Source organism: Equus asinus, chromosome 14, assembly GCF_041296235.1.
Source record: "Equus asinus isolate D_3611 breed Donkey chromosome 14, EquAss-T2T_v2, whole genome shotgun sequence".
Lineage (NCBI taxonomy): Eukaryota > Metazoa > Chordata > Mammalia > Perissodactyla > Equidae > Equus > Equus asinus.
In genome coordinates this window covers 753,723-776,398 of record NC_091803.1, presented here as the reverse complement: position 1 = coordinate 776,398, position 22,676 = coordinate 753,723, and the positions used below count along the sequence as shown (strand labels likewise).

Genomic DNA, 22,676 nt, shown 5'->3' with positions numbered 1-22,676 from the left:
AGCTGTGGAATGTCCCTGCCCCCTTTCTTCAGGAAACAGTCACTGAGACATAGTTTACACAAGTGACGTGAGAGCTCAGGTTTTAAGTGTCCAGTTCAAGGAGCTTTGACAGATGCACACCTGTGTCACCCACACCTCGACCGAGACGTGGGACGTTTCCATCATTCCACAAGGTTCCTTTGTGCCCTCCCCTACCGCAGGTGCAGGCCTGTCCTGGAACTCTGCAGATGCAGGATCCTGGTGGGCACCGTGTCTGGGGGCTTTGGGTTCCTCCACCGTCGAGAGCAGGCCATGATCTGCTGACCTCGTCCCCTGTTGGGGGACAAAGGGTGGCATCCAGTTTGGGGCCCTGGTGAATCAAGCTGCCGAGGATGCTGTGTGGACACGCGTTTTCGTTTCTCCTGGGTGAGTTCCAGAAGTGGAACAAACCCTGCTTGTTTGGTCTTACAAGGAGCTGCCCACGCGACTGGGCCTCCCGTAGGGGAGGAGCCGCAGGCTCGTGACCGGTGCTTTTTCTTCCTGACACTCAGCTCCCGTGTGCCTGCCTCCCCCCTTGTTCACACAGACACTCACCCCGCCCCGCAGGCCGTCCTGCATGCCGGGGAGGGGCTGTGCCCTAAAGTGGGACCTGGCTCACACACTCTTAGAGGCCAGGAGGGCCGTCTCCAGAAACAAGCCTCCCTGGGGCCCGAGAGGACCTGGGAGTCGTGGGCACGGGCCTTCTTCCTCGGCAGCTGTCCCCGGGGGCTTCGGCTTCCCCGCATCGCCAGGGGCGAAGGGTCCCTGCGGGTCCTCCACGACTCTCAGTCCCTCCACAAGCCAGGACGCCTGGGCCAAGGGAGGGCCGGGGTCTGCGTCTGCGCAGTGACATGGGTAAGGGTGGGCTCTGGGGCCGTCCCCTAAGCTTCGAGCTTCCATTCTCCTACCTGTGAAAACAGGGTGATTTCACCCACCTCTCAGGGCAGTTAGTGCTGTGTTGAGGGTTACGAGGAGCTTGAGGTGCAGTGCCTGGCACCCCATGGACACTCCACGTCCCCCATTCTGTCTGTCCTTGGCCATTCCAGCCTCTCCACAGCTCGGCAGTGGCCAGGCTGGTTCCTACACCCACACTGGACGTTCCCACTGATGGCCTCAAACCATTCTCATCATTTAACCAAAAGCCATGGATGGTTCCCTTTGGGGGGCACCCCAGTTTGTTCTGGGGATACAGTTAGGAGTCTGCGTTCTTGTGAGCCTGCTCTGTGACCAGGTCTCTTCCTGTCGGCAGCAGCACCTGGCACACACCTCCAGGTGCCCTCTGTCGTGGAACCTCGGCTCCTCTTGTGCTGGTTTAATTCTCGCCGTAACTCCATAGATGCCTGTCGAGAAGTGATAACCTGAGCTCGCGATTACCGAGCACATCCAGGTACCTTGTGCTGTCTAGGAATGATCCACTCGATTTTCACAGCTGCCCCATTTTCCCGAGGAGGAAAGGGGCCAGAGAAGCTAAGAAGTTGCCCCAGGCCACACAGCAGGTAACAGACACAGATGTGAGCACTGGTGGTCCCATGAGCCCCCGAGAGCTGGCCGAGTGGCTTCTGCCAGCACCGGGCAGCACTGTTGTGTCTCTGCATTAAAGTTAGTCGTCCCGGGCCCTGGGCGACCTGGACAGCCTCCTGTGCTGGCACCTGCTTCCTGTGGAGATCAGAACGTGTGCCTGCCCCTCGGTTCCCGCCCTGCCCTGCACTCTGTGTCCCTTAGGGACTTGGGTCTGGAGTTGTGTCCCCGAGTCACCTGTGCACTTTCTGGATGTCCCCCACTCGACGGCCGACAGACGTGCAGTTTCTCCAAACTCCACTCTTGGTGAGGACACAGACAGGTGGGTGCCCGTGCTGCTTCAGGCATGAAGGTCGTGGGACATCAGAGGTGTCGCTGAAACAACGGCTCCGTCCCTTAAATCCTGCTGTTCTTGTGGTGCCCTTGGCCTCCTTCCCCCCGGGAAGAACGGGGTTTTCTGAGGTGTCTGTCTTCTGAGAACTTTGCAGAAATCTTGCCCACTTCCCTGTTATGCGGCCAGGGCTTGTCCTTCGGTTGACAAGGAAATGGAGGGGAGGACACAGGTCAGGAGCCAATGGTGAGGGCTTTTGTCCAGAATATTCAAGAAGCAGCTCAAATCAGCTAAAACACAGGCAGAGCACCTGAAGAAGTGCTTCAGAGAGCGAAGGTACAGACGGCCAATGGCGAGAAGGGCCTCGGCCCTGTAACAGCTGGGGATTGCCTCCACGCTCCCACCGTGTAGGCAGAAAGATGAACAACGCCAAGGGTTGGTGAGGACGAGGAGCTGGCGTGCTGGCGCTCTGCTCCTGGGAGTGCACACCTGTAGCCGCTTTGGGAAGCAGGTAGGCATGTGTGCAAGGTTGAAGGTGTGTGCCCCGACCCAGCACTTCAGTCCCGGGAGAGCACCATTCACACCAGCCCGAAGTTGGGAACAACCCAGATGTCCACAAACAACAGATAAATTGTGATACAGTCTATGGGATGCTAGACAGCAGTAAAAAATGGTATCAAGTCTAACACAGGCCAAAGTGTGCCCCGTTTGTAAGGGACACACAGTTAGACAGCCTCGTCGGTGAGCAACACAAACGCCAAGACGGTGGGTACCAGGCCGAGACGTGCAGCCCAGCCGCCTCCACAGCATCTTCACAGACCAAGCCCATTTCTAAGGGCTTATCCCTTCCGAGCCCCTGACACCTTTGCATCTTGCTGGAGAAGCCAGGGGCCCACTCTTTCTGGCTGGGCTCATTTGGGAGTGTTTTGGGACTGTGCTCATTTCTGTGCACCAGCTCCTGAAAGGCCTTGGCAAACCAGAGTCTAGTGGTGGCTGAGCAGGTGCCAGCAGCAGTCTGCAAATGTCATTGGATGCAAGACTGGAGGAGCCAGAGAAGAGAACGCAGGGAAACTGGTTAGAGCTCTCTCTGCAGCCGCCTGGCCTAAGGGTGCTACCCTGCTCTGCCCCCCGGGCCAGCTGGGCTCGGTCTGTTCCTGGTCTGCACGTGGGGTAACATTGGACCGTCCTCGTGGTGGTGGAGACCGAGGGTGCTGAATGCGCTAGTGCGTGGCCGGCTGTGGAGGGCTGAAGGAGCACACCCAGTGCTGCTTCTGAGGGTGACGCGCCCGCTCATGTCTCTGGGTCTCTAATGGGGCCAGCGTGGGGAAGAGGGAGTATCCTGGCCCCGTAGCTTCAGAAGGAAACGCAGCATCAGCAGGTGGGAGTCCCAGAGTGGTGGATTCCAGCTCCAGGTGGTGGAGACCCTGGGGTTAGGACCCAGGCTGAAGACGGTTGGGAGCCGCTGGCAGGCTCTGGGAGGGATCCCCCAGCCTGGCGAGGAGCGGGCTCCCAGTGTGGTTATCCCACTCCTGCGGTTCCTAGTGGGGTCAGGGAAGGCCAGGCAGCAGGATGACACGGTTGGCCGTGTGCTGGTGACGACGGGCTAACACGGGGATGCAGCTCACTAGTCTGTTTCTTTATGCGTCGGTTCCTTGATAGAAACCTAAAAAACCAACCCTGCAGATTCTCTGAATGGGAATAACCTTACCTTGAGTCGAGTGGCAGGGGGCCTTCAGGTCTCCATCCTGGGCTTTGCTCACGGCAGCCTGAGCTGCGTCGAGAGGAGGGTTGAGAACAGTCGACACCCAGACTCCCGTCTGACACACAGACGCGTTCAAGAAAATACGGCAGGCTCATAACAGTTCTTTAAACTGCACGTTCTTTATTCACACAAAGTGGATTGTTTGAATTACTTCATTCCTGGGTGATTCACTTATTCATTTCTCACATTTATCGAGTGCTTACTGTGTGCAAAGCAACGTTAACCAGTGGCGAGACGGCCCCTCTTGCAGAGGGTGGGTGACAGACGAACGGCTCCCACGGGACCCCCCTGGAGCCACCAGGACACCCGCCGTCTGCTCTCCCCGAAGCCCGCGGGCTGCAGTCAGTAGTTTTAAACTTTGTGTTCTCAGGGAAGAGGAGCATCTGCAGGAGTGGTGGGCTGCTCCTGGACTCGCCCCCGAGGCTGACCACTGGCACGTGTCTGAGCCCGAGCCCTGGGTCACCAGCAAGGACTGCCGGTCACAGGGCAGCAGCAGGTGCGGGGCCCGCATGGAACAGAACGATGGTGGCTAATCGACAGGACTGTGGCACGGAGGAACTGCAGGGAGGGGAGTAAGGATGCTGAGACTCTCATTATGGGGGAAATACCAGTTTTATGGTACTTCTGTGCTGTTTTCTGATATACATCACACACCCCTGGACATGCACATTTTAAGAATTCAGAAATTGGATCATAGGTATCAAATAATTTAATAGCCTTCAAATGTGTATGTTTTTTCTTCAGCAGCTGCTTCTTTCTCATATTTACAGAACTTCAGGCAAACAGGTGCAGCCCCTGGGGCAGGATTAACAGATTAGAAATGAGAAGGCCCCCAAATTTTCCAACGTGGTTTTAAATTCAAGAATTTGGCATGTAATTTAACTTCTCAGTAATTTATTTCTGGTTTATCCTTTGTCAGGTGATTTTTAGAAAGGAACATATATTTGTTGATTTCTTGATCTATCTGCCACAATTAGCAATAGATCCAGTTTCCTATAATAAATTTTATAACCTTCGTTAAGTAAACCCAAGATTAAACTCACCTTTTGGAATCTTTTAAAGAAAGAAGCATCTCAAGGTAGATGAGTTTTTGTAGATTAACAAAAATAAGAGCATTAATTTTAAAATTATAACAGTCAAGAAGTGTCGGTAGCAAAATCAGTGACTTTGGAACATAAACTGAAAAACTTTTATCCTGGTATCTTGTAAACTCACTTGAAGAAATACAGGATTGGTCAATTTAAAAAGTTAGGACTGAGTTCACAGTCTACCTTGGCTTTTTCCAGATAGCTCCTCATTCTTCTCTGAGTAGCTCAAAATCCTGTCCATTTTTTTGGCAATGTGGCAGAAGTACTGAGAATCAGACATCCCGGGGAAGTAAGAGAAATGCCAGTCCCAGACGAATTTGGCCCAAGAACGCCCATGGGCCCATGTTGGGTTAGTGGCCGAGCTGTCCCAGCGGGAAGGGGAGGGCGGAGGCACAGGCGCCTGGGTTTGACCCTCGTGGGAGATGGGACCCCAGGCATAGCGTCAGCAGTGCAGGGTCTCAGTTAGAGACGAGGGTCTGCACCGGGCTTGTGCTCCACTGGGAAGAGCCGACCAGGCTGCCAACTTGTCCCTGGGACCCCTCTGTCACCAGCAGAGGTGGGCACTGGACAGGGGGCGGAGCAGAGAAATGCATGGCTGCCCCGGCACGACCCTCCCAGGCCCCCAGAGACTAGCTGGCCAGTTTGCAACCAAAGCCACGGAGCGATGGGAAAGAAACAAGTGACTTTAGGCTGCCGCCTCCATCTGGGGACGACGGCGGGGCTGCGGGGTCTCGGCCGTGGGCAGAGACCAGTGCCTCTGCTCTGTGCTTTCAGAATTGCGCCGTTCCCAGGAGCTTTGTCCTGGAGCAAGGGATCAGCAAGGACAGGAGTCTGTCCATTTTAAACCCGACTTCGCCACCACAGACCAGCCCACCCACCAGATCCCGTGCCCCTAAGGGCACCAGGCTCTGGGAGGGAGACCTTGGCCTGACCTTGGCCCCAGGTCTGCTCGGCCAGCTGGGAACCACAGACTGAGCAGCAGCCGTGTCGAAGTCAGAGTCCCTTGCTGTGCTGGGGACTCTGGAACCACACTTGTCACCCCGTCAGCCAACACCAGGGTTCCCAAGGGGGCACCAACACGGGACCCCCTGCCTTGCAGCCCTGGGCTCATTCCTCAGAGAAACGGACTCTCCACAGGGCCGTGTGCTTGAGGAGTCGGGGTCAGGCCTGAGGCTTTCAGGGCTTGAGGGGAAATCCTGGCACACCTGGCAACTGGGACAGCAGAGGGGTGGCTGAGCCCTTAAGTGGGAACAGCACATTCACCAACAGACGCAACCCAGGAGCTTCTGTCATTCACCCTGAGCTTTCCTGGCGAGGAAGCAGACAGCTCCACAGAAGCTGTCTAGTGTCAGCCGCCCGGGGCAGGGGGACCAGGGCCCTGGCATCCAGTGTATCATCACGATTCTGCACAGGCAGACTCGACTGGGGCACAGCATCCTGGAGGGGTGGTAAAATGACAGCTGGCCAGTGGGCTAAATTCTCCAAGAGACTAGGACCAGGTGGGGTGGTTCCTCCGTGTGGCATGCCACAGAGAGCCACCCTTATCCTGGGGGCCAGGTGGCCAGAACTCAGAGGCCGTCAGGCAGGCAGAAGTTAGGATGCTGTGTACACTGTGTCTTATGGAACATGGGGGCTGGGGCGCCCCGTAATCCCACTCATCTCCCCTCAGCAAGGTGCCCTCGGGGCACTCAGGCCAGGGCGCGCTGCCAAATGAATTTGCTGCAAACCTGGGGAGGGAAATCTTTGTTTTTAGAGCTTTTTGGGTTTCGGAATTGGGGATCAGAGGGTTGCAGGCCTGTGATTTAATCATAAAGGCTCGGGCTGGTGTGGAGAAAAGGAGGTTCTTTCATTCCCACGTGTTTGAAGTAGATGTCTGCAGAACGCAGGGTGGCAGAAGGATCTAGGTTGACGGAGGGCCCTCCGCTGGCGCAGACGTGGTGGGAGGGAGGGGGCTGCGGCTCCTGCACCCCCCCCACCCCCGTGTTTAGCTTCCTCCTGACGCCCACCCAGCTCCTCCCGGTGAAACAGGCCCAGCTTAGGTCCCCTGCAGTGTCAGTTAACGAGGACCCGACAGGTGTCGATGACATTTCGTTCTCAGGGAGCCGGGATGCCTCCTGTGGCCCCCACTCTGGACCAGACGCCAGAGGGTACTCAGCCCCCCAGATCTCCCCACTGGGCAGCCCCTTCCAGCGTTTGTGGGTTTTCCTTCAGTTTATTTATCTTCTTTAGTTTCGGGTGCCCTCTGGGGAGTGATCTGGAAGGACAGATCGATACTGAACACAAGTCAGCGGACGCTCCCGGAAGGGCAGCCGAGGCTGCAGGTGCGCTGAGTGGGCGAGCTGCGAGCGCTACTTGACTGCTCCCGGTGATGACAGCCGCGTCTTGGACTCCTCCTTCCTCTCTGACATGTCCTGACACTCCCCTGCATGTGACGCGGGCCGGTTCTCGGAGGCCTGTCCTCAGTGCCCCGTGCAGCCCCAGCCTCCTCCACAAACCACAAACCAACTCCTCGGGAGCACAGCCACCCACCCAGTCCGATGTGCGTGTTCTTTTGTATTGTTTCCTTCATTTTCATACTTCGTGACTCTGCTATCAAATATCTCTTTATAAACAAACAAAAAAAATAAGGGGGGAATCAAGTATTTTAACACTAGAAACAAAGCATAAATACTGGCTTTAACTTTCCATCCCGTTGTGTAGGAAGCCCAACGTGGAGGAGCCTGAAGGTAGTAGGTTGGTGAGGGTGCGGCCCTGAATGTCGCGTGGGAGAGTACAGTTTGTCTGTACACCAGGCACCTGTTGCCTTGAACAGCATGGCCATGGCCTTTTTTGGAAAAACCCGGAGAACTTGAAGAGAACGGGCCTCGTCCTGTTCTTGCCTCAGCGCTCTCCACTGGGAGAGCAGCAGCGTGCCCATGACAAAGTGCTGCGTCCAGGCGAGATGCGGCCACCTCCCCCCAGGACTTGGGACCCGGGAGGGAGGGGGCGACGGGCTGGGGCTCGGTGCCTGCAGACTGTGCCTCCAGGGCGCGCACCGGGGCACCTGTCAGCTGGCCCCGCAGTGGGCACTGGCGGTGGCCCCCAGGACCGGCACTCAGGGCGGCCGTGCCCGCGGAGCTGCCGTCTACGCCGACCGCTGCTGTGCCCCGGCGTGGTCCACAGAGCAGCTCTGGTGCCTGCAGTGCATCTTCTTTATCAGCCGCTGGAGTTTGCTGGGGAAGTTTCTGTTCATGTAGCGGTAAAGCAGTGGCATCACAGGGCTGCTGGAGAAGGCCAACAGTCGCGACAAATCCTTGGCGAAGAGCAGTATCCCCAGGTCGTGCCCATCCACGGGCTTCCCCCGAGCGGTGAGGAGCGTGTGCCCCAGGAGGGTCAGGTAGTGTGGCGTCCAGAGGCCAAACTGTGTGCACACGGTGGCCACCAGCAGCCTGTGCACTGAGGGGTCCAGCCTCCCTGCGTCCTGGTCGAGGGGCGTGTCCTCCTTCCGGATCTGCGAGATGAGCACGAGGGCGTAGAGCACGGCCACGGCGGGCACCAGGTACCCAATGAACACCAGGATGGCGTCGGCGGCCTCGGCGTTCTGCATCCTGGAGCACTCAACGATCCTGGCCGCCACGTGGCTGCAGATGTAGAAGAGCAGGGAGGAGAAGCTGGTGAGCAGCGCCCCGCCCCAGACGAAGCCGCACACATGCCTGGTGTTGTAGACGCTGGACATGTAGGTGCGCGGCAGGGCCCGCTCGATGTAGCAGTCCAGGCAGAGCAGGGCCGTGGAGTACATGGTCACCAGCGAGCAGACGTTGAACAGCACCAGCAGCGTGACGTGGACCTCGCTGCTGAAGCCCCACAGTGCCCACCCGGAGGCCATGGGGCCCAGCAGGTGCACGGGCGCCAGGGCGCTGAGGACCAGGCCTGCCACGGCCATGTTCACGAAGTAGACATCGGGCATGGTCATGCTGCTCTGGTCGCACAGGTTCACCAGGACCAGCAGGGCGTTGTAGCCCAGGCCGACCGGGACGCCGACAACGAGGCAGAGCAGGGAGAGGACGGACAGGACCAGGTGGGAGTGCGGGCAGAGGAGCTGGTCCTCGCCCCTGCCCGTGCCGTTGAGCACGCCACAGCTCCACATGGCGCAGCCGGGCTCTGTGGGGAAAGCAGCAGAGAGTGAGTCATCTCCTCGAGCAGAACCCCCGCCTCCGAGGCCTTCGGAAAGGCAGAGGGGGCACGGGACAAAGCCCCGCCCCTAGGCCAGCACAGAAGCCGTCAGGAGTGACGGCCCTCTAGAAAGGAACCTGTCCCCAGGGTGTGCACTCTGCAAGCAAAGCGGCCTTAAGTCCTGAGCTGGGCCACTTTGTGCCAGAAGGGTCACAAGGCTGTGGTCATCTCGACGGCCACGGCAAGCCCCCTGAGCCTGTTCCCAAGGAGAAGCTGAGCCGCGACACCTCGTCCAGGACACTCGGGGAGGCTCTCCCACAGGCGCTGCGCCCCCTCCCGCATCCGAGCCAGGGTGGGCCCCAACCTGCTCGCCTCCTCGGGTTCAGGGGCTTCTCTCCACCAGAGGGGTGCTCTGCGGGCCCCTGCTGCCCTGGCCCAGGAGCCCCTGGGGGGTGCAGGTCCAGGGGAGGACCTGCCTGGCCGCCCCCCATTTCAGCCTCTTCACTCCGCAGTGGGATGAAAGGACAGACTGCCCACGAGGGCATGGCCGGTTGGCCCTCGGGCTGTAACGCACGTGCGGCCACAGGCCTTTTGGTGACAGGTAGTGACTCAGCCAAGGCCAGAGGGGCCTGTCCTGGCGGGAGGAGTGGACCTCCCCCTTGCCCAGCCACTCTGCCTGTCAGCCCCTCCACCACTGCCACTCAGGAACGCAGGCTTCCACCAGCGAGGCTGCCAGCCCACCTGGATGCATTCCTGCCTCCCTGCATCAACCTGGACCCTGCACAGCGCGCGTGGGAACCGCATGGTCCCTCTGCCCTGCCCCCTACACCTGTGTCTGGTGGCCAGAAACCCACCTGGTCTCTCTCATACCTCCTGGGCAGCACTGGAATGCTGCACGTGAGCCCCATAAGTGGGCGTGGGTGCACACGTGTGAGCAGCCGAACCAAGCTCTGTGTGCATGACCCACAGTGTGCCGGGGTGAGTGGCAGGCGCTAAGCCAGGTGGCAGGGATCCTGCCTTCTGAGAAGGGCTGTGTGGCCCATGGGACTGGAGGCCTGGCCGTCCTGTGCCACCTGGTGCCTTGGTCCTGTAGGCTGTCTCAAAGTGAAGAAACGCACCCAGACCCCTCTCAGCCTGGCAGTTCCTGGGGTGGACGAGTGCCTGTGGGAGATGACCTGCCCGGTGCTGGCGCTGCAACGGTGGGTGTGGGCAGGTGGCCCTGCTCCCCGTACCCCCCTCCACCGACCTTGGAGCCGTGCAGATGGAGTGGGAGACCGTGGCTGCGGCGAGTCGGTGAGACCCCGAGTGGGGCCGGGCAGGTGGGGGCGCCACGTAGGGAAGAGCAGACGTTCCTCAGAAACGTCAGTTATTTGGAGGAAAACCTCACGTTCCAACGGCCTTGGGTTCAGCAGACCTGTGCCCAGGACGAGGAGACATCCTCGCGGCTCACACGGCCGTCTGTCTCCCAGGCTCCAGGGCGCCGTGAGGAGCCAGCCCACCCCCGGGAGGAGGCGGAGCCAGGCCTGCAGCACCCTGCCTGGTGGGACGCGAACATGGGGAAAGGGGAACAAGCCGAGTCACCCGTCAATTCCCGACCGTCCGCGTGTCCCGCCGCCATGCTGGGTGCTGGGCTCACAGTGGTGAGGGAGGGGAGCGTCTGCCACCGCGGGGCTCGGCCAGCACGTGGGTCAGCGGCGGTGGGCAGTGACGAAGGAAACGGGGCCGGCTGCTCTGGCAGCGTCGTCAGTCACGACGGGCGGGCTGGGGCTGTGGGAATTCCCACTCCAGCGTGGACGGGAGGGACACCGTGTTTGTGGCAACGTTGTGCAACCCTAACAAGTGCCACCCAGCAGGCTTGGATGACATGCAGCAGGTGGGAAGGATGCAGGCCCTGCTGGCGAGGCGCTGGCGGCTTTGCCCACATGTGCCACCGAGTCACTCAGAAGCATGTACTCCCCCAGCGGGCACTCTGCACCCCGGAGGCTGTGTTCCAGGGACAAGGAGGGAGCACCCGGCAGGTGGTGCAATCCCGGGAGGCCGGCGGGTCCAAGCCAGCCCCCCCCCGGCAGGGGCTCCCTCGGGAAGCTGTGGTCTCCCCGTGAGCTGGGGAGGAGTCCTTCTCTGTCGTCCTTTAGCTGACTGAACGGCCGGTTTCCGTTCTCCTGGTCTAATGCCGTCTCCTCCCACGGTGTGTCTGTCCGTCTGCTCAAGGCTCCTGCCTGCTGAGCTGCGGGTTTGAGGGTGACTGGGGGGTGGGAGCTGGGGCCCACGGTCGTGGGGTGCTGGTCCACCAGACCTCCTGGCCTCAAGTCCCCAGGAAACACTGTGTGTCCTTGTGGCCACAGCAGACGTTTTTCACTCCAGGGCACCCTGTCCGCACCGTGACCAGCCCACGGCCAGATACCCCTCTGGTCTGGCCTTGCCCAGCTTGCCTCGCGTCCAAGGGCGCCTAGAGTCCGCCTGAGACGTGCCCACCCATTCTCATCTTCAAGTCTCTTCCTTACATGGGGACAGAAAGGGTGGGGGTCAGCCCCTGGACACAAGGGCCCTCTGCCGTCGCCAGGACAGGCACTCGTGTGGGGTATCTGCCAGCAAGGAAGGCCGTGTGCCCTCTGCGCCCGCCATCACAGCCCTGGCCCGGGCACCCAGAGAGACATGCTCTCGGCCCCACAACCCTGTTCTCTAGGTCCTGCCCTGTCAGTTTCCCTTTCACTTCACCGGGTAAGGGCTCGTCCTGTGTGGCGCTGGCATTGGCTTGCCCGGCGCCTCCTCCCGAGTTCCCAGCACACCGCCAGGCGGCCAGCGCCAAGCCGTGGCCCTTACCTTCACTCCACATCCCCCATGTCTCTGCCTGCACCGTGGGCCCCGTCAGGAAGCGACGCTACAGCAGAGGCACCAGGGAGGGCCCGGGTGCTTCTCCGGAGCCCACAGCCTCCTTATCAGCAGGAGCCCGGCAGTGCGGCTTCCTGTGCGTGTGTGAGCCGTGGCGCACGCGCCGTGCCCAGTGTGGAAGCGCACCACTTGTTTTTCCTCTAGTAAATTGCTCACAAAGTCTCTGCCTGGCTTGGCAGGCTCGGCGGCCCCTCCCTATCTCTGTTTACAGCCAGTTTCAAGAAACAAGGGCTGTGCCTGGAGGGGCCGGCGCCGGGGATCAGGCATGCTCCCACCCTCCGGCTCTCCGCCCGGGGGGCACCCGCTGCTCTGTCCAGCCATGCTGGCACCTCCCTCGGCTTCCCTGCCCCATCCAGGAGCCGTGGGGCCAGTCTGGCCAAGCCTTGCCCAGTCCAGAGGCCAGTCCCCGTGCTCAGCGTGGGGGCAGGGTCAATCAGCTCCGTTTCTCCCTTGAAGAGTGCACCGAGCAGACGTTTGTCTGTGGAGATGAAGGGCAGGAAGCTGGGCCTCCCAGAGACTGCCATGGAGAGAGAGCAGTCGGGCGGCTGTCACTCGAGCACCGAGCACAGAGAGCCCTTGGACGGCCCGGCCATGGCTGAGGGCGGGCAGGCAGGCTCTGAGCATCGCCGTGCTGTGCGGCCATCAACGCGGACGGAAGGGGCCAAGCTGGCCGCGAAGCCGAGCGCTCCTCTAGGGGAGGGCTTCATCCGAGGACAGAGCTGCCGGCAGGCCCGTTTGTCCTCCAGCCGTGCCCCCCGCCCCCCCCCCCCCCAGGCACGGGGCCGAGGGAGCTGCTGCCTGGACTGCCAATGGCCCACCGCAGGGGCAGCAGGGGCGCAGAAAGGGCAGCCAGCGAGCGGCCCGAGTTGGGTGAGAACTGCTGGATTCTTGGGCAGTCGTCACGCGGAATAAAATCTGTGTCGAATTTCCTTGTGCATTCACATGTGCGTGTGTCCCTGGCTCACGCCGCCTGAGAGGAGCTGTGTGCGTGCGCATGAACCGCCCCCACATAGACGGGAGAGCGACCAACGTCAGCGCCGGGTTTCAGATGGGAAACCCACTTGAGGTTTTCTCTGCCGGCAGCTTACAAATGCAGGATTCATAAACTTTATTTCACGCACTTGAGTTAGCTTCTGTGCGCAGTTTTCTTACATGTCAATTACAAGGACAGTTTTGATGTCAAATCCAGGTTATGAGTTAAAGGTACCAATTTTCATCCGTTTTCGGTCAGTCTGAAAGCAACACCCTTTTTTGTTCCAGCATTCTTCCTGGAGGCACCCATCTCTCCAGGGGCCACTGAGAGATGTGGGAGCAAAGGGCCCCCGTCAGAGGAGCTGCTTTGTTTTGCAGACATGAGTGTCTGGCATTTTCTAAAGTGGGGAGTGTTCACTCTCGTCCATGTAAGGTTGAAGGGTGAGCAGTGTGGGAGAGAAGGAAACAGTGGGGGCAGAGGGCCAGGAGCAGATCGGTGACGTCACCCCTGCGGGGGTCATGTCACCAGGACACACAGACCTTCCGGCCCAGGTGCCTGGAGATGGGCTTGTCCGAGATGGGCAGCGCCACAGCGCTCGTCAGTCCTCCAGCCAGGCGTTTGTGGACGTGGGTCCAAGCACTCTCTCCGTGGAGCCAGCTCACTGTCGTGTGCATGGCACAGCGTGCACGGACAGGAAGCAGACGGAAGTGCTCCGAAGGCCGGAGCAGTGGCTGCACCCATGGCTCCACTTGGGGCTCGGCCTGCACCCCCCGAAGTGCCGTGCAGCTGTGGGTCTGGAGAGAGCAGGCGAGGTGGTGGCAGGAAGTGTCCCACCTGCCCGAGCCGCGAGGCAGCTGGTGAACGGCGCTCCAGTCTTGCAGCTGGTTGCCCTCATCACAGCATGGGTGTTCCAGAGAACGTGGTGGGGGTCGTGCTGTCCTGCCCTGTCCTGTCCTGGTGCTGCTCCTGCAGGATGGCCCCTACCTGTCCTCCTGCCCCCGAGCCTGCTGTCTTGGCCACAGAGGGGCCTCTGTGGGGGCTGGTCCCATTTCCTTGAGGTCACCCCATTTCCCTTTGTGCACTCCGGTTCTGCAAGGCCAGGAACCTGGGGACAGAGACTTCCCACTTGGCCCCCTGGGGACGCGGCAGGGCCTGAGAACAATGGTTTGGCTACTTCCCTCTGGCACAGGCCTCGGCCGCCCGCCGCCTTTCCAGTTAGCCGGCTCTGCTCACTTCCTTCATGAGAATGAGGAACTTGGAACGCAGTTGGTGCAGATGCTGGTGCCAGGAGGGGCCCCCTCTGCTGAGAAGAAGCCCGGCCTGGGGCGAGGCCCTCCTGCAGAACCTCGATGGGCCAACACGGCGCACGGGGCACCCCACATTCTCCCCAAATGGCAGCATTAATAATCCAAGTTTTGGGGGTCCCGTCACCTGCTGCGTCCCCTCAGTGGAAGGAGTTAGGGTCGGCGAGGAGCCCAGTGGGCCTCTCGTCCAGGCTGGCCTTAGGAACAGGTCAGTCCCGTCACCACACCCTATCCCGGGCCCCTCCTGGACACCTCCTGCTCAGAGCTGTCCACCTCTGCCTGCCTGCGCTGCCCACAGAGCTTGCCCTCTGCTCCTGGACCTGCCCTCCCCTTCCCCGTGCCCTGGAGCCCCTCCTGCCCACTTCCTCCCACCTGACCAGCCCCCTGGCGCTGCTTTGACCCACCTCTCCCATGCCTGCCTCCAGGCTCACCCTGGCTGGCGTGGCCACCTTCTTCCCGTTCTCATCGCCGCCTCTCCCCCATGATTCCCCCGGGACTGGTACCCACTTGTGGCGTCCACCCAGGTCCTGCGTCAGTGCCCACAGCTATAGCTCGTCCACAGCCCCCTCTCCAGACCAGGCACCAGGAATGGCCCGACCTCCTGTCCTCCCCTCTCCACAGGGCTGCTCGAGTCCCTCCGTGGGTTCCCACTCCTGCCAGCCTGCTGTCTCACCTCGGTGGGGTCCTGGTTCTGCCTGGTTGGGGTCCCAGCCGCCTCCCAGGACAGCTTTTCTGAGCCAGAAACCCTTACTGACCTCACTCTACTGAGCCCAAGGAACATAGATGTGGCTGCGGGCTGACTCAGCGTGTGCCATGTCCGCAGGCAGACGGCGCAGAGTCCATCAGCTCCCTGCCTCGGGTCTCCCTGGGCAGAGATGCCGCACGTGCCCGCGAGGCCCTGGCCGCATGCGTCTGAGCTTGCTTCTGCTCTGCAGCGTGTTCTCTGAGCCCGGTCTGCAGACAGCCTTGTCCACACAGCAGGGGCACACCGGGCACAGACAGGCGTGTTCCTGCTGGGTTCCAGGGCTCCAGCAGCGGGAGTGCGCAGCCTGGTCAACTGCTCAGCCGGGAACAGGCTGGGCTGTGGCCCTGGGCCTCTGTGGAGACACAGTGATGGCCCGGCGGGAGGGAGCGGGCCCACTTCTTCGGGTGCTGAACATCTTGGCTGAGAGAGAAGAATGAGGGACCACTGGGGTTGTCTTATCATCTTATCCTGTTTTCCTGTAAAAGGACTCATTAACCATCTTAAGGTGACTCACACGCCCTCTCTTTCTTTCTGAGGGTTGTTTGTTTGTTTTCTGATTACTCTCGTGAAGAAGAAAACCTCCACACGGGCAAGTTTGCAGTGCCCGCCCCCGGGCCAGCCCAGGCGTGTGACCAGTCCTGTTGGATGGGATAGAGCGGAGCAGGTGGTTCCAGGCCTGTGGGGCCAGCAGGGGACAGGAGAGACAACAGCGGACCAGAGCAGCTCAGCTACAGGAGGGTGCTGGACGCCAGGCCAGGCCTCAGAGGGCACGCTGGCCTGAGAAGCACGAGCAGAAGCAAGCACCCTGATGCAGGCGAGCCCTTCGGCAACTCAGAACCCTGCCCTGATGCCCGAGCAGCTCTTGGGGTCTCTTGCCTCCTTTCCTCCAAGCCTGGCTGCACGCACATCACAGGGCGACCTAGGGAGAGGCTTGAGGTCAAAGGTGACTTTCTCCTACAGAGGAGTCCGAGAGGACCAGGCCGTCGAGCCACTGTCCGGGGCCCGAGGCTCCTGGCCTCGCGGTTTGGAGTTTCTTCCTCCTGAGTGTGAAGTGCAGGCGCTCCGACCACTGCCTGTGGTGCCAGGGCCGCGCAGAGCCTCTGCAGGGAGCACAGCTGCGGCCAGCTCTGCAGCACAGGGGTGGCCTCGCCCTCAGAGGAGGGCTCGGCTGAGGCTCGCAAGGCCGGATCGTCCTGGTCCGAAAAGCTGGAGTCCCATTTGTGGCACTTGGCGAACGGCACTGCCATCAGGCCTCTTTGCTGGCTTGTGGGACGACCTCAGCCCACCCGGTCAGCAAGGCCTGGTGACGCAGCAGCCGCCTCTGACAGGCCTAACGAGGCTCAGCGAGAGGCCGTGGTGGTGTGGCAGTGGCTCTCTGTGCACCCACGGGGAGGGCCTACGGACGGAGCTCTTTGGGGCTCCCCGTCCCAGCCCAGTTTCTAATGACTTAGCTGCTGCAGAGCCTCGTCTCCTGGATCCTCGACTGGGGCCAGCAGTCACTCATTACAAATATGTTCTTGTGCATAAAAAGCAAAGTAGTTTTCTTCCAAGACACCCTCTGGACTCCAGCAATTATTTTTCACAAAGATGCTCTCCTCCACTTGCCAATTTCCATCCTGGGAGGGCTCTCGGCCGCCTCCCAGTGCTGCTGCATGTGCCCTCCAGCTGGGCCTCTCTGTCTCTGTGGCTCAGGAGGCTCCTCGGCAGGGTTACAGGCTCTCACGTGGATGCTGAAGACGTCTGCTCCAGGCTCACAGTGTGGAGAACTTGGAGAAGCCAGAGAGGAAACCCAGGATGCTGCCTCCAGACCTGGAGGCCCGAGAGAAGAGGCTCTCTGTGGAAGCACAGTGGGTCTGGCACTGGCCAAGCCCACCAGGCAGCTCTCCTTGCCAGCCTGGAAATCCGTGGGAGCATCTGCCCGGGTCAGATGGTTCCTTGCTCTGCCCTGGGCCCTGAGCAGGGGTTTGGCATCTCTGGTTTCTCCCTCGTTGGTGCCTGCAAGCCCCTTGGCATGCCGCCTCCTTAGGAGTTGCCCAGCAGACAGCCCTGAGGCCTGGCCAGCACGCTTAGCACCAGGTTAGCAGGCCAGAGAGTCCCTCCCTGGTCCAGGAGCAGGCACAGCACGACCCCGCACTGCAGCACCGTGGCTGGCCATGAGTCAGCATGCCGGGCAGAAAGGGCCCTGCGGGACACAGGTTTAGGGTGGAGGCCTGCACAGGGGCAGCCAGGCCACAGGAGAGATGAGCTGACTGGAAAGCTGGCCACACAGACAGGCCACGCCTCTGCCCAGCAGCCTGAGGAGCCCTGAAAGAGCAGGAAGGCCGGGCCATCCGAGCAGCAGGCATGGCAGCTCTCCCTGGCCATCAGGAGGGGTGCTGTCCATAGCTGCTGCAGGCCTGGGCGACAGACTGGAGCAGATGGGGACAGGTGCATGGCAGCTGCCCTCCCACAGGGCTCCATGCTTGGGGACAGTGTGGCCCAGGGTTGCGGGTCACAGGACCCTGCTATGCCATGGCAGCATAACAAGACAGCACCGGCCCTCAGTCGTTTTCCTTCTTGGAGAAAGCGGCTCTGACCCCAGGCCTCGCCTTGACCCCTGGCCTAACTCATTCTGCCCCATGCGAACCTTACCGGGAACCTTAGAACTCCATAATAAACGAGGCTGCTTTTGCAAAAGCTCGCACCTGCCGGCAGCAGAGAGAACTGAGTTGGTGACCACGCGAACTGGCATAAAATGCTGCAAGGAAAACTCCACGTCCCACTTAGTTTCGTGGAGTCTCCACGTGGTTAGGAATCTGGGCCCTGGAGCCGGCTGCCGGGTCGCCATCCCAGGCTCGCTCTGACCGCTGGGTGGCTCTGGTCAGGCAGGTGACTTACTATCCTACTCTCCAGCTTAGGCAAATCCTCGTGAGACTGTTGGGAGGGATCATCCAGTCACGTAAAGCACAGAAGGGTGAGCCGCCATTAGTCCCTGTGCTGGGATGACGAGGGTGGGGATCTTTATCTTCCAAATACCGGGACCTCAGAGGAAGCTGCCATTGTGACCCTTCGCTCGGAATCCTTGACAACTGACACAGAGATGGAGGGGGCCCACGGGGAGGGGCGTGAGGACGTGAGCACCAGTCAAAGGCGAAGTGTCAGTGCTCCCGGGGAGGGGACCCCTCGCCGCGCCGTCAGATCCAGAGGCTTTGCAGAGCTTAAAGTCTTTGTGGTCGGGTTAGGGCTCTCGTACCAACGGCGGATTTCCTGGCGTTGCCCTGGTGTTAACTGGAGCAGACACACTCACTCCCCGCCTGCACCATGGCTCTCTCCGCACGGGGAACCAGCAAGGGGACGGGCTCCACGGGCCCGGCGCCTCTCGGCTCGTGGCTCGGGACACCATCGGAGACTCCTGCCCTTTCCGCCCTGCGGTTCCCGCTTTCCACTCACTGCCGGCCAGGACCACACGCCCCAGAGGCTGGCTGCTGGAAGCATTTTGAAGCAAGACGTCGGCGTCTTTCTTCCTATGCCTTTTTAGAGAGGAGCCCAAAATGGTATAAAACAGCCTGACAAAAATGAATGTCTGTAAGCAGCTAAAATGAACTTTGCTAAAATCCAGGGCTGAGGTAAAGGGTAACAGGCTGAAGTGACGAGGGAGCAGGCTGCTGGGGTGATGGGCGGGCCACACCCCTGGAATCCTGTGTGTGTGCACACGTGTGAGTGTGCACGGGCACACACAGCCGGCTGAAATGGAAAACCAGCAGAGAGGAACCCTCCCATTCCAGGGTAGCTGAACTGGTTTCACTGAAACCTTTTACTTCCTCGCCTCTGTGAATCAGGAAATTCTATCCCCTGGTGCTCAGGGCCCATCAGAGCTGGGCCTGCCACTCTCGCCCGGGATGAGGGGGACCCACTCAGGTCCACGGCTGCCTTCTCACCAGCATCTCTGCGCACGCTGATCCCCGGCCTCAAGGGCCCTTCCTTGCTTCTCACTGACTCGGCAAACTTGAAGCACCCGTGGAGTTCTGTTTTGGGCATCGGCGCCGGGGCCCCTACCTGCGCACTGGCTCCACACCCATGCCAGTCCTGCGTGTGCTCCCCCTGCTCCACGTGTGCCCCACACCTGGCTGGCCAACTGGGGAAGGGATGCCTCAGTGACGTCAGAGGCTCTCCCCCAGGGTGAGCCCCAGAGCCCCACTGCGACGAGGAAGAGCAGAGGGCGTGAGGGGCACTCCCTCTGGCACTTCAGGGACTGGGCTGTGGGCACAGGACCGTGAGGCCCGGCAGAGCATCCTGAATGGGCACAGTCGGCCTGGTGGACATCCCGGAGGCCGCTGAGCCCCATGAGCCCCATGAGACTCACCTTCACACGAATGTGCTAGAACCATCAGAACGCTTTGCAAAGGGCTCCTGTTTGTTTCCTTTGGTAATAACGGGCAGAGGCTTTAGCTGCAATTAACATCTCGCTGGGAGGAGACAGACGCTCCGGAAAGGCTGGTGTTTTCCTAGGTTTCTGAGTAGACAGCTTACGCACACTGATAACTATCACAGGCCCTGTGCCCTCCCGGGGGTGATAAGAGACGGGCATTATGCAGATGGGCTGTTCGGAGTTTTGTGGTGTTTGCTTTCTATGGTGCTCAACTGCAGAGCAGTGAGAGTGGAGCGGGTGCCCCCGCTCAGATTGCAGACACACAGAGTGCGTCTCTCTCCACGGAGGAGACGGGCATGTCTGCAGCTCAGGAAGGGCCGGGGGACCGAGACCCGGCAGCTGGGGCCTCGCCAGTGGGCGAGCGGGACGCCTGCACTGGGCCGGGCTTCCTGTCCCTGGAAGAAGATGGGACAGGCTCTCTGTTCAGGGAGCACAGTTACTGGGGCTTTCTGTTCCCTGACTCACGTGGTCGAGGCGAGTGGCCCTCCAGGTGCACAGACCCGGCGAAAACAAACACAGGGACTCACTTAGAAATTCAAGAGCCGGCCTGAGAACAGGCCAAGTCTCCATCTCAGACTCTGGGCAGGCCTGGCACCCCTCGGGGCTCCGCACGCACCCCGGCTTTTAACTGGGTGTGCTCCTGCCTGGGTGGAGCTCAGAGCCGCGCATCTAGCACCGCCCCCCGTTCCTTCCCGGGAGGAACCAGCCGGGTATTCCGTCTGTCACATCTGGTCTAAGAGGAGCAGTTGCTCCCTCGCTTTGCTGGGTTCTCATTAAAAGCTCCTGGGCACGTGTGGGAAGAAAGGGACCCAGGGTGGCCCTGCTGGGGACAGAAAGGACACCTGGCCCATCTCGCCCGGGCCCTCTGCTGCCCGAGGGGTGTTCTGTCTACACATGGAGGCTCCCAGGACTGAGCTCTGCTCCCCGGCAGCATCCCATTTTGGCATCTCAAATTAGAAATCTCCAGACTGAGTCCCCTCTGGCGTTGTGGGGACCTGGGCCCGTGAGACCCTGTGGACAGATGCAGCCCGAGCTGCCCAGTCACGTGTGTGGCTTTAGCCTTAGAGAGTTCAGGAGCCAGCAGCAAGCAAGGGGAAATAAGTGGGAAACCCTATCGAAGGAATGAGGAGCATGACTGTGTCGTGTGCCCTTGCACGGCAGCCTGATTCTCTGGGAGGTGACCCCCTCCTCCGGGGACTCGGGCCTGGTGTGCCATTCCATCGTTAAAGGCCAGGTGGCAGTTACGTTTTCAGAATTCCAAATGACAACCTAGGGGCTGCGCAGTGGAGGCAGCGTCCTCCAGGAGCTCCTTCCTCTCCCGTCCCAGAAGCAGCCTCTCCCTCTTCCTGTAAGTCACACAGGCAGACATCTTTGCAAGAATGTCGGTTTTTCCGTTATATAATAGGTATAATCGGTTTTACACCCTAACCTGAAACCCCACATGCACCCATGTTAGGTGGCTGGACCTTGCCTTTCTCTCATCAACCTGCCAGCGCTTTTGAATTACTGGGACACGAGTCCACACTGACCTCCACATTCTGTCCTCAAGCTGTGTTCCTCTGCCCTCGGGACGTTTCCATACTTTCTGGGGAGGCAGGACAACGAGGTCAGAGCACGGACCCCCAGCCAGACGCCCCTTAGCCACAGCTTCCTGCCGGTGACATGGGTCAGAGGGCTCTTGCCAAATGTGAGCCGCGGGGTTTAAAAGCCTGTCGTCTTTTTTTTTTTTTGGCCCTCCTCCTGGGTTTGCAGGGCTCTGAAGCCAGCTTCTGGCCACTTTGTCATTGAATGCCTCCTCTGTGAGATGCTGAGCACAGGGGAAGGGAGTGTCGTGCTGCATGGTGAAGATAAGAGCTGGCCACGAAAGGGGGAACGGAGCCCTCCAGCGAGGATGTGTCCAGTGACGGGTGATCAAATACGAAATTACCCTGAGGCTCTCGAGTCTGCACCCCAAAGACTGGTGGATCACCACTCTGGGGCAGTGCCCAGCTAGAGAACCGACTTAACAAGTTCGTGATGGTAACTTGAGTTGGGTTTCTTGTCGCTGGCAGACAGGTGTTTCTGAGGCTGGGAGCCCTGCCTTCCTCGGAAGCTGTGAAGGAGCCTGTCCATGCCCAGGGGGTTTTACGCTTTATCAAGCGTCCATACAGTTAACCACAGACTTAGTATGTCCATTTAGATGTAGTTCCAGAACTTACTGAGAATTTCATAATCCTAAAAGGGGAGGGAAGCTATAACCGTGGTGCCCAGGAGAACACGAGCATCCGACGTGTCAACCAACCTGCTGTTCAGCCTGCTACGCGGGCAGCACATCGCAGCTGCCCCCGACAGGTTAATGACCGCGGGGCGGCGGCCTGGCCTGGCTGCCCTGCCGGGCGCGGCGCGGCCCGAGGTGGCCCTACACGGGGACAGCGCCACGCACGGGGGACAGCGGACCCCAGGGGGACAGCACCCCCCACCCTGCACGGAGGACAGCGCTGCGCACCGGGGTGGCGCCCCCCACCCCCAGGGGACAGTGCCACCCCCAGGGGACAGCGCCAGGGCGGGGCCGAGGGACCCGAGAGCCCGAGTGTGCCCGGCCGACCCGACCCCAGCCCCGCGCCCACTCACCGCTCGCTGGGCCGCGGGCCGCGCTGTCGCCGCGGGGCGGGCGGCTCGGGCTCCGGGGACGCGGCGGGCTCACGGCGCGCGCCGCGCGGGGCCTGTGTACACACGTGACCGCCGCCCGCGGGGCCCCGCCCGTCCGTCCGCGGGGCCCCACCCCCGGCCGCTGGCCCCGCCCCCCGGTGGCGGGCGCGCTGGGACCCGGGGTCAGCGCGGGCAGCACCAGGCTCTGCGCCCGGGCTCTGCTGGGGCCGGTCGTGCTGAGTCAGAGCGCGCTGCAATCTGCGGGGCGCAGAGCCCCCACCCTCGCCCCCAGGGTTGTAATCTAGGCCTTCCAGGTGCACCTGCTGCGCTCCCCAAAGTGTGGTGGCCGCGTCCCGATTCCCCGCCGCTTCCTCGTTTTAGGAATTTCTTTGTAAACTGAGCTGGCCGCAGGAACCTGCTTAAAGAGACAGCGCGTTGTTTGCAGCCTGCTTGATTTTTGTTGTTACTGTTCTAATAAAATGTTGGGGAAGTTTAAAGAACAAGGCCGTTCGCTCTGCTGTCATTCTTGTGGTGTGATGGTAGCCCTAGCAGCACGTTCTGGCCCAGGAGCTAAGAACATTTCCTTCTGCAGATGGAAGTATGCAGGTGGCAGAATTTAATGCAGATTGGCTGTGTGACCAGGGTTGAATGGATCAGCAGTAATGAGGACAGCAGCCACAGCTGACCTGAGCCTTGTGGTGCTCCCTGCCGTGCTCAGGGCTTCTCTGTGGGTCATCCTGCCTGACAGCATAGCTTCCTGACCACGGACTGGAGAAGGAAGTTGGGGGTCAACTGGGGGACCAGACTCCCTATGGTTGAAGGGCAAGGCAGAGTCACTCTCTGTCCAGGTCATTTGT

General features: G+C 60.6%; 2 protein-coding genes across 11 annotated transcripts in view; one reads left to right on the top strand and one right to left on the bottom strand.

Annotated features, from left to right (window-relative positions):
- Nucleotides 1–22,676, top strand: part of CHLSN (cholesin) — a 150,544-nt gene that overhangs the window by 83,353 nt on the left and 44,515 nt on the right. The gene's annotated exons all lie outside the window — the stretch shown is intronic.
- On the bottom strand, nucleotides 3,729–21,955 carry GPR146 (G protein-coupled receptor 146). 5 transcript variants are annotated; one of them, XM_014846649.3, is made up of 2 exons: nucleotides 21,802–21,955; nucleotides 3,729–8,857 (listed from the first exon to the last, which is right to left on the bottom strand). In XM_014846649.3, exon 2 carries the CDS (start codon nucleotides 8,841–8,843, stop codon nucleotides 7,842–7,844), a length of 1,002 nt encoding a protein of 333 aa, XP_014702135.2. In that variant the 5' UTR covers nucleotides 8,844–8,857; nucleotides 21,802–21,955; the 3' UTR covers nucleotides 3,729–7,841. The 5 variants fall into 5 exon arrangements, with proteins under 5 accessions (XP_014702135.2, XP_070340167.1, XP_044603377.1 ...); XM_070484066.1 differs by lacking the exon at nucleotides 21,802–21,955 and adding an exon at nucleotides 14,794–21,759; XM_044747442.2 differs by lacking the exon at nucleotides 21,802–21,955 and adding an exon at nucleotides 10,116–14,783.